General features: G+C 34.5%; 2 protein-coding genes across 8 annotated transcripts; both read right to left on the bottom strand.

Annotated features, from left to right (window-relative positions):
• Positions 1 to 490: 490 nt before the first annotated feature.
• Positions 491 to 8481, bottom strand: LOC104235536 (general transcription and DNA repair factor IIH helicase/translocase subunit XPB1-like). 7 transcript variants are annotated; one of them, XM_070174188.1, is made up of 7 exons: positions 8336 to 8476; positions 8181 to 8253; positions 7571 to 7739; positions 7258 to 7431; positions 7089 to 7145; positions 1831 to 2870; positions 491 to 1551 (listed from the first exon to the last, which is right to left on the bottom strand). In XM_070174188.1, exons 6-7 carry the CDS (start codon positions 2422 to 2424, stop codon positions 1390 to 1392), a joined length of 756 nt encoding a protein of 251 aa, XP_070030289.1. In that variant the 5' UTR covers positions 2425 to 2870; positions 7089 to 7145; positions 7258 to 7431; positions 7571 to 7739; positions 8181 to 8253; positions 8336 to 8476; the 3' UTR covers positions 491 to 1389. The 7 variants fall into 7 exon arrangements, 6 of the variants coding, with proteins under 6 accessions (XP_070030289.1, XP_070030288.1, XP_070030287.1 ...); XM_070174187.1 differs by adding an exon at positions 6337 to 6885 and having other exon boundaries at positions 8181 to 8458; XM_070174186.1 differs by adding an exon at positions 6337 to 6817 and having other exon boundaries at positions 8181 to 8458.
• Positions 2472 to 6414, bottom strand: LOC138868067 (uncharacterized). The gene is made up of 2 exons (XM_070145623.1): positions 6337 to 6414; positions 2472 to 2870 (listed from the first exon to the last, which is right to left on the bottom strand). Exons 1-2 carry the CDS (start codon positions 6412 to 6414, stop codon positions 2472 to 2474), a joined length of 477 nt encoding a protein of 158 aa, XP_070001724.1.
• Positions 8482 to 10096: the final 1615 nt, after the last annotated feature.

Genomic DNA, 10096 nt, shown 5'->3' with positions numbered 1-10096 from the left:
TTATGTTTGGCTAATTGATTTGAAAAGCACTTTTGAACAGTAATTAATATTTGGCCAAGCTTTTGGAAACTACTTTTTCTCAAAAGTGCTTTTGGAGAGAAGCTACTTTTTTCCGGTTCTCCTCAAAACCACTTTTTTCCATTTAAAAGTTTGGCCAAACACCTTAAATTTTGGCCAAAAGTGCTTTAGGCAAAAAAAAAAAAACACTGTTGGACCAAGCTTGGGCAAACAAATGTTTGAGCAAGACTACTAGTCTCTAAATACAAAATTGTACACACAACGTATTCTCTTCCCATATAAAACTAAGAAATATATATATATATATATATATATTTCATGAACTAATTTTTTATACTAAAAGAAAAACTAAACAAGAGAGGGCCTACCTCTAATATACATCCAATAATTTTCGTCTAATTAACTTGAAATCTGATGTTGAATGGTTAATTGTTTAGATAGTGGAAATCAACTATAAACAAGACCCTGCATCTGAGTGAATCAAATGAATGCAACTACCTCTTTTCTTTTGTTTGTGCTTTTTATCCCATCTATCTTACAACTATAGTAATACTATGTTACAAATCAAAATTGTGGAGTTGTAAAGACCACAAAAGCTAGTTCTTTTACACTCAATTAGAAAGAGCATCTAAGCTTTTAAGCAAATAGAATAAACTTGCAGAAGCTTATGCATCTTCCTAGACACACTATCCCGCCGTTCCATCTGTGGAGTTATCAGATATATGGCAATAAGTTGCCCCTCCTTTTTCCTTTGGGAAGTTACAGGAGCAAAACAATCAACCTATTGATATTGTAAAGACCTGACAGATTCTTCCAACGTATCATTTTTTGGGTCCGATGGAATTCATAGGTATAGGAAGAAGGCGCGATCACGATTTTTGAAACAACGTCAGAACAAACTGCCACCAGCAAGACCACCAGGGCTAGAGGGGTGAGAAAGAACCCAATCAAAACCGAGTACGGGCCTCTAGAAGCCAGATGCTTGCTCCTGCACAGCTGACAGAGCTTCGTCCTTGGAAACTAATCATGTCAGATCATGTTAATAGCATCAATAAGGTATAACATATGGCAGAGCACAAACATCAACAGTCTTTATTTGCAAAGCTTCAGACCACACCCAATGTTCCTTATTGACTTCATCTGGACACGTCTCAGCTTTCTTAGCCGGAGTTCTTTCGCTTCCCAACAACCATTCCTGGTCATCAAACCCAGACCAATTGTCCACCTTCGGAACTGAGAGTATCTGGCTTAAGTACTTGGAATCGGGATGAGGAGGTCTTTTAGATGCTTCAGCTATTTGATCAGCACCAGGAATGATGGATGAAGCCGTTGCCTCAGCACTGCATAATGGCTGGCCTTCTATACCACCATTCACCTTGTGCTTCTTGTTTTCCACTTTAATATCAGTAGCAACTTACTGTTTACTGGAGGAGAACAGGTCTGCTTTTGGGTGAGTGTCAAATTTTTTTCCATTCTGTGTCGGCTGCAGAGAGGATGACGGCCGCAGCAATTTAGCAGGCCTGAGTTCACTCTCTGTACAGCAGAACAGAAAAGCAACACTAATCAGCCAAACCAAAAAGTTAAATAGAGCTGAACACGCTTGTTTAAGTTCAAGCAATTTGCATTAGAAATACATCAAATATGGTGGCTACAAATTCCCTAACAAACTACTACACCCAAAATCATAAGAACTCTATCAAGGCAATCTAATTCAGATACATAACTCGCATAGCTTTGACGCATCCGCAGGGTAGGATGTAAAGTCAATACAACAGAAAATAGCAGGCTGTTAATAGCTTTTTTTTAACTCACCATGCAGGAAACCATTAGTTTCAACATCCTTCCTCTTTCTGAGAATTCCCACGTTGACCGTACCAGCAATGTTTTCCTTGGATATAAGTGGAAGTTTATTGTTATTAAGACCAATAAAGTCATTCTTATTGATGTCTCTTGATTTATCCTCCTGGCTTTTCTTGTGTTCACTTTTGTCCTTCGTCTTCTCTTCCTTTTTCTTCTCTTTTTCCTTGTCTTTTTGCTTTCCATGACTTTTCTTTTCCCTATCTTTATCCTTGTTTTTCTCTCTTGGTTTGTCATCACGTCTTTCTTTAGGTTTCTGTTTTTCCTCCCTTGTCTTCTCAACATTTTCTTCAAATGGTCTGGGGACTCCATCAAATTTGCTTTTGCCATTGTAGAAAGGCTGGGAGGTATTGCATTAGCTCCAATTTTATGTTCACCCCTGAATGCTTGCCCATCCATCTTATTGTTAACAAATCCTTTCTCTTTGTTCTTTTCCTTGTGTTCAGCCAAATTTCCAGAATCCTTGACGCGCCCTGCCTGTCTCTTCATCCCTTTTGCACTCAACTGGAAATCTCTCCGCCAACTGACTTTGAGCACCCTTTTCTGCATCTCTGATCCTCCTCTCCAACTCCTGCACAAATTTTGAGTCCTCTGTCTCAACAGCAGAGGCCAAGCTGGATGTGAAACTGATCGGGGCGCTTGCTTTTCTCAGAGCTGATGTTTCTATCCCTATCTCTGAGCTGATGTTCATCTCTCCCTTTATCTGAGCTAATGTGTCTATCTTTATGTTCATCTCTCTCGTGAAGTTTCCCTCCAGTAGAAGGCCCAGGTAGAGCGGCAACTCTAGCCTCCTCAGAGATGCTGCTTTTCTCTTTATCCTTGTCCTTGTCCTTCTTTTTGTCCTTGTGCTTTTCCTTCTTGTCCGTGTGTTTATCCTTTTTCTCTTTCTTTTCTCTGTGTTTCCCATCGCTTTTGTCTTTATCCCTTTTTTCTTTACCTTCTCTCTTTTCCTTGTCTTTCTTTTCCTTTTTATGTTTTTTCTCCTTCCTTTTCTCCTACACACATGAAAAGGAACTGTTAGTTTATACCAAAAAGGTCGATTACAATTTTATTTTTGTTTGACAAGTAGGTCAAGTACAACTAGTTAAAACATCCTTATGCAAAAGGAGGAAAATCCAAAACATGTCAAATCTAGCACAACATTATAAATAGTTGATATAGTGCCAAAATTTGAAAACCAAATGAGAAACTCAAGTTCAGGTGGAAATCCTAGATCTATCTGATGAATGCTCAAGAACAAAAGTATCCAATAGTTGAAGAGAAAAAACAAATCAACCACCAGTTAAGAACTTAAATGATCATCATAGCAAACAAAACAGAGTAGTCACATAGTATTAAATTTGTATGGTAAACATTGTTTATTAGTAAGAAAAGCAAAACATTGAACAAATACATACAATCACTTTTACTAAACCTGGTGCCCCAATATGTTACGCAATAACAAAGTGCAGAACAGGACATCAGCAAACACACTATTAAAAGGCAATCACATCTCACCGTGGCTCCAGCTTAATTAGCAGGATCCAAAAGCAATATACAAGTTTTGCTTCTTGAATATGAGTTTAGGCATCATGAAGGAAAAACATTTAAAAATCAAATAGTTCCTAATCAGTCTCTTTTAGGAGAGTTATCGTCATAGAAGAAGTCCATAATTAACTTCTACAGTCTCCAGCTCGTGCCGTGTGAAATGCCTTTATAATGAATGATGTTCCATAATGGGTTCAGCTACAAAATTATAACAGCAACAGAAAATATCCATGACAAAAAGAGCCCTCATCATGCCTGTTTGAGCTTGCTCACATTACCAGTTCGAATCCCAATTAAAGGATGAGGGCTACAAGTGGTTGACAACCAGCTAAAAAACTAGTCAATTTAGGATGAACTCACAACATAGAATACATTGGTACATGCTCAATTAGACAGTGTTACCGGACTTCAGTTCCATCACATCGTTTCCCAGATGAGGGAGTATGAACAATGGTTCATATGAATGTGGGTAAAGTAGTTACTCCTGCCACATCAGCGCCCGATGTGGTGCAAGATAGAGAAAGAGTTCTAGCATCATGAATGGATGAGGGCAAAGAAGCTTGATTCCATGAGCCACAGTCCACACAATAAAACTTTGGGGGGAAAGTAAATGCCCGTACACTTAGTGAAACTATAAAAGTGAAGTGAATCAGTTTGGATTTATATCTCGTACATCTACAAAAGTAGGCTATATTGTTGCTAAGAAGATTGATAAAAAATTGTAGGGAGAGGAAAAAGGATTTATAAATGATGTTCCTTGACCATGAAAAAACACGTAATAGAGTGCCAAGAAAAGTTTTTTTGGTGGGTGTTTGAACGGAAAGGAATTGATACTACATATATAAATATCATGTATATATGAATGCAGTAGTCACTAGTGTGAGAACAATTGTATGAGATAAAAAGGAGTTCCCCATAATCGTGGGTTTACACCAAGAATCAACATTCAACCCATACTTGTTTATCCGAGTTATCTATGAGCTAACGAACAATATTTTTCTTTATGATAGTGAGGGTCAAAGGTGTATGATATTTGTTGACGGTGGTAATTAACAAAACTACGAAAAACGTACCCTTGCTTACCCTAGTTAGTAGATGAGCTAACAATATAGAGGATATGGTCCCATGGTGTAAAATATTTGCATACGATATTATGTTAATTAACAAAACAACAGAGAAGAAGCACTCTAGAAGGCAAGGGTTTTAAAATAATTGCAAGTAAGATTAAATATATGCACTACAAGTTTAGCCAACATTAGAAAAGTAAAGCTAATGTAAGATTAGTCGGGATTGCGGTGCCTAAATGCAAATAATTTAAATATATAAGCTCAATGTTTCAGGAGAATGGTATAACAGATAACAATATTGCACATCAAACTATATGGTGGCTGAGAGAGGTGTTATGCAATAGGAAACTATCTATCAAAGTGAAAGGCAAGTACAATAAAACTGTCCTAAGACAAACAATATTACTAGGGAGTGAATACAGGCCTCTAAGGTACAACATATCCGCAAGATAGAGTCACACAAAATGTGAATGATAAGAACACTGAAAGACAAAGCACTAACGCAAAACAGAAAAGGCAATCAGCAAACCACAAAATATTTCATCATAGCAGATAGTCCCCCCAATCCCACCACAACCACCTACGAAAAAAATATACACAACTTGCAGATTTTTCTTGACTCGTGGAGGGTATAATATGTTTGCAAGAAAAATACATCAAACATCAGTAACTCTACTCTTAAAAGACAGACAAAATGAAGATAAATTCCACCAAATATACAGGAAACACCCACCAACAGCAAAATACATAATGGATCCTACGGGATAAGGCAGCTTACCACCTTTAGGGGGAAAAGTCCACTAGTTTTTAACGTCTAACTGAGGGCCAAATTGTGCAATTTTGGACAGTAAATGGGCAAATTTGGACCTTTTTCCCCAGTAAATATAGTCCTACTATCTTAAAACAACCAAATTAGGCCTATTTCCACAGTTAAGACCACAAGTTTCAAAAGTCCAACAGAACACAAAATTGAGCAATTTTGGATATAACATGGGCAAGTTTGGACCTTTTCCCTAGTAAAGATAGTCCTACTATTGTAAAACAACCAAATTTTCCCTGTCTCCACATTTATCTTCTCCCACAAATCTAGCAATTTCTCAAAAGGTGAACTTCTAAGGATACAATCCTACAAATACACAGCTCTAAATAGATCCAGATAATAATTAATTTACAAATGCCCCAAACTAAGATTCTGTAACTTAAGATAATTCAACTGAAACCACAGCCATGGCCAGAGAGCCTTTGCTAATAACAAATATACGTAATCCAGCTGAAGTATTGATGGGAAGCATGACAAGCAACCAGCAACTTCCACCAAAAGGATGGAGTATAGTGCATCCAAAGGAAGAAAATTAACATACCATTCAATTGGATTCAATTAAAAAAAAATGTTACCCGTCATCATGTTCTAGAGATTTCACCTTAGATAACTAAAGATGTCTAAAGCAGTCTACTTATGCATCACGTCTTATACTAATCAGAACAAAACAGAAAGCAGATCCCTTTATTTTCCTTTTATACAAATATACACTATCTTTTCAGCAGTGCTTTTAGAATGTCTTCTTCCGAATTCCGATATATTAAGACAATTGCTTTTAGAAATGTTGTCTCCCAATATATAAGAGAATCACACTACTTGGCTCAGAAGCATGCATACTTTTAAATTTCCAATCAATTAATTGACATTAAGTACCATATGAAAGAAAACGCCTTTGGAGCAGTCCACGCATCACAATCCACAGCCAATAATCTCCAGATAATGTGTTACTGGTCCACATTATTAGAACAATAGAACATGCTATTTGGCACTACTTAGAATTATTAGAACACATTCACAAAAAGTGATAATTATACAAGTTGAACAGACCTCTTTCAATAAGTCACCCTCCTCTGGTTTAAGCTTCTTTTCATATCCCCGTGGTGGAAACGGAAAGCAGCACGACATTGCACAAAATTCTACTCCGAAATAATAATAATAATACTCCAATTAATTTCTCACAGCAGTGTTGTTCCAGTAACAGAACGAATCAGAAATTATACTTTTGTCCATGCACCATGTCCCCACATTCCTTTCAAACTTCAGTTTGCTTCCATTTTATATCTTCACTAAATCAACCCAAAATCCACTAACTTAAACTTGCAAAATCCACTAAATTAAAATTGCTCTTCACTTCAAATTTCACAAACAAGAGTCAAAAACACAGTATTTCAAAACTCCGTCAAGGTAAAACTGCTAATAACTCTAGTAATATCTACAGTCCTCTTCCATAGCTCAAATCCCCTGCCAATTTTGCTCGCATTAACGGGTGATCAGCGGATCAATTGCTACTGTTGAACTCTTCAAAACCCTAATTAGATAAAAATATCCCAGCAATTAAGCTCAATCACTTAGAGTAAGCGATCCGATTTAAAAACCCTAGAAAATTCCACAATGTCTCAGTAACCAATAAGAGCACCAAGCAAAAACAAAAGTGCGTTGAAATTCGAAGGAATCAAAGTGGAAAATTCCACACTTTTTTCTTGTTCGTTTTATCAAAAAGGCGAATCCAGAGAAAAAGCCAAATTCTTGATAACCATTACAAACAGCAAACAAGCAACTCAATCACATTGAACACAAACCTCAGAGGAAATTCTAGCCTTTGCTATGGCTTCATCACTGAGCAATCTTTTCAACACCTAGAAATAATCACATCAAATGAATCAATTAATTAGTGGCAATCCATGGTGAACCTTATAGTTCAAGAGATATCTCAAGTTAAATCATTGTTACTATAGCTAATTATCTTGCCTCAGGAAATGGAGATTCTACCAAAATACCGATTGTTCTTAAGTACGAGCTTCACTTTCCCGTAATTAGCAGTAGAAGCATGAATGAAATCAATCATCTCCTTGGGAAGCTTGGTCTTTGACAATTTGTTCAACACGGCTATTATAGTTTCAGTCTCAAGACCAACTGAAACAGCTGCATACAACGAGTGAGGCGTCAAGTTGTACTCATGCATCGACTCCGGCAAAAATAAAAGCAATTCCGTTAACCCTCTCCAAACATCCACAAACAAACAAAAACGTAGAATGTATATCATCGACCACACAAAAGGTACCTGCAAACAGGCTCAGCAATGGCAATGAGAAAATCATAGGCTTGTTTATATAATGGAGAGAAGGTCTCAAGGAAAATTCTTCCATCAGCACAAGCCCACAATGGGCGATTGGCATGATCTGGTTTGAGTTCCAGTTTAGTGAAATCCATCTTCTTCCCTTCCCTCTCGCCTAAATATAAAAGTCATTCAAAACTTCCACATCAATTGAGTTGAAACATGACACAAAGTTATCCTATTAAAGCATCACCAAGTGTAACAAAGCACCTCCAGCATTTAAAAGGCAATGGGTGCAGCTCTTAAAACATACATAAAACTATTGGATTTAAGTTATAAACACCTACAATGTAATGATTTTTTACACTATTAGTGAATTTAAACACTAATACCAGGTTAGTTACCATTTCTATCACATTACCAATTAATACTTTACAAGAGATTTATATGTAATTACCTAATAAGTGACCTCTTTATGTAAACACTTTTTGCACCATAAGTCCATAGAACACAAACTCATATTTTTTAAATGATTCTTTATATGTTCTTTACACATGTATAGTTCTAATCTGTTTATATTCTGGATCCGCCTCTATTAATAAAGGTAGAGTAATACCATCTTGAAAATCATCACCGCCTTCTTCTGGGTAGTACTGATCATCATCGGCAGCTGAAGACCGATAATTCTCCTTCATCATCACAAAGGTATAAAAAATTAGTAATAAAAATACAATCTTAACTTGATCTTTTTGCTGGGTCGACCTTTATCACCTGAATTGATTCAATAATATACATAATTTCATCAAATTTAGAGGGTTTGATCTGCTTATTGAATCCGAAAATATGAGAGTTTCTGTTTTCTCTTTGCTTGTTACAGTCGGTCTGTTTTGAGGAAAATTGGTAAAATAGTTTATTCTGGTTTCTCCGATGGAATAATTATATATTTACTGGAAACTAGTAATGTCCGGTCAATATTAAAAAATATTAATTAAATGAAATTGTTATCGGCCTTGTTTGAACATATTAGATCGTATTATTTTATTAAATTTTAATTGTCATTTTATTTATTAATATAATATACCCAATAATAAAATCTCTATTAAAATTAAAGGGACTTATATTGTCATTAAATATTTTTTTTGTTCTATATTTTTTTTAATTCTATTTTCCAGTGCTTAGTATTTTAATATTGTTAATAGAAATTTTTATTAGCATATTACTTTGTTAAATATTTTTGTACGCTCGTTTTCTTTTTGTAATATAAGAGAAGTATTTTTTTTACTCTTAAATTTTATTCTGTTGTTGCCAATAACATTATCTGAATTTTAATGAATAAAATCTCTATTAAAATTAAAGGGACATATATAGTCATCGAATAACTTTTTTTAATGTATTTTTCTTTATTATATTAGCATTACTTTGTTTAATATTATTGTCTACTAAATTTGTTTTTTGTAATATAATAGTAGAATATATATATATTATTACTCTTGAAATATTTTTTTATTTTAAATTTTATTCTAATGTTCTCAATAATATTTTTTGAATTTTAACGAATAAAATCTCTATTAAATTAAAAAGACTTGTATAGTCATCGAATAACTTTTTTGTTCTGTATTTTTCTTTATTATATTATCCAATATTTAGTATTATTGCATTGCTAAATTCAGAGGCGGATCCAGGATTTGAGGTTTATGGGTTCCTACCGTAATTTCTTATTAATATACAATAATAACTGGGTTCACAGTCAAATATTTGCTAATATTTAGTGAATTTTTTAATATAAATACAGGGTCTACGCAAGAGTTACTGAATTCCCGGGAACCCATAGCCCATGCACTAGGTCCGCCCCTGTTGCTAATAATTGCTTATGTGTAGAAACAGAAACATAAATATTTATACTGCTCATAATCGTTTCATATATGAATCGAGTATAGAGAACTTGAATTACTGCACATAATCGTTTTATTGAGAACTTGAATTAATGTCGTTTTTGTTATACACTCGATAAACACAATTGTAAATAAAACGTTAATAGAAATAGAGTACTGGTACTACATATAATTTTTCACAATTACTTCTTTTATTGTGAAAAATTTATTGAAGATACTTTTGATTAAAAAATATGAGGATAAAGAAGATTACCGCTAAACCCTCAAAACCTATTACAATATTATGTCTTATTTGGAATATCTCGTCTCCGGTATTCCTTTTTTTCTTTGGTACATTGCAAATTACAAAATAGAAATATATTAAAATTTTGGGAAAATGACACTGTATAGCCGCTGTAAAAATAATAGTCAAAAAATATATAAAATTTATATATTTTATAGTATATATTCTGTATATTATATACAAAAATTATACAAATTTTATACATTTTTTCGGCTATCAAATGCAAAAAGTTTCTGGCAAGGGCTAAAAATGATAATATCCCTCAAATTTTTCATAAACTATATTGCTTGAATGATTGAATCTTTCAGAAGGAAAACTTTATTTCCTTGATCGCATTTTTTCATACTAACAAATATT

This window comes from Nicotiana sylvestris, chromosome 5 (genome assembly GCF_000393655.2).
Source record: "Nicotiana sylvestris chromosome 5, ASM39365v2, whole genome shotgun sequence".
Classification (NCBI taxonomy): domain Eukaryota; kingdom Viridiplantae; phylum Streptophyta; class Magnoliopsida; order Solanales; family Solanaceae; genus Nicotiana; species Nicotiana sylvestris.
The sequence above is the reverse complement of the archived record's forward strand: the minus strand, read 5'-3'. Positions and strand labels throughout refer to the sequence as shown.

Coding starts and splice junctions, on each gene's coding strand:
- LOC138868067 (XM_070145623.1), bottom strand. CDS start 6,414: ATGTCGTGCTGCTTTCCGTTTCCACCACGGGGATATGAAAAGAAGCTT. Junction 2,871..6,336: donor AGGGTGACTTATTGAAAGAG/GTCTGTTCAACT, acceptor TCATGTGTGTAG/GAGAAAAGGAAGGAGAAAAA.
- LOC104235536 (XM_070174185.1), bottom strand. CDS start 2,424: ATGCAGAAAAGGGTGCTCAAAGTCAGTTGGCGGAGAGATTTCCAGTTG. Junction 1,552..1,830: donor AACTAATGGTTTCCTGCATG/GTGAGTTAAAAA, acceptor TCTGCTGTACAG/AGAGTGAACTCAGGCCTGCT.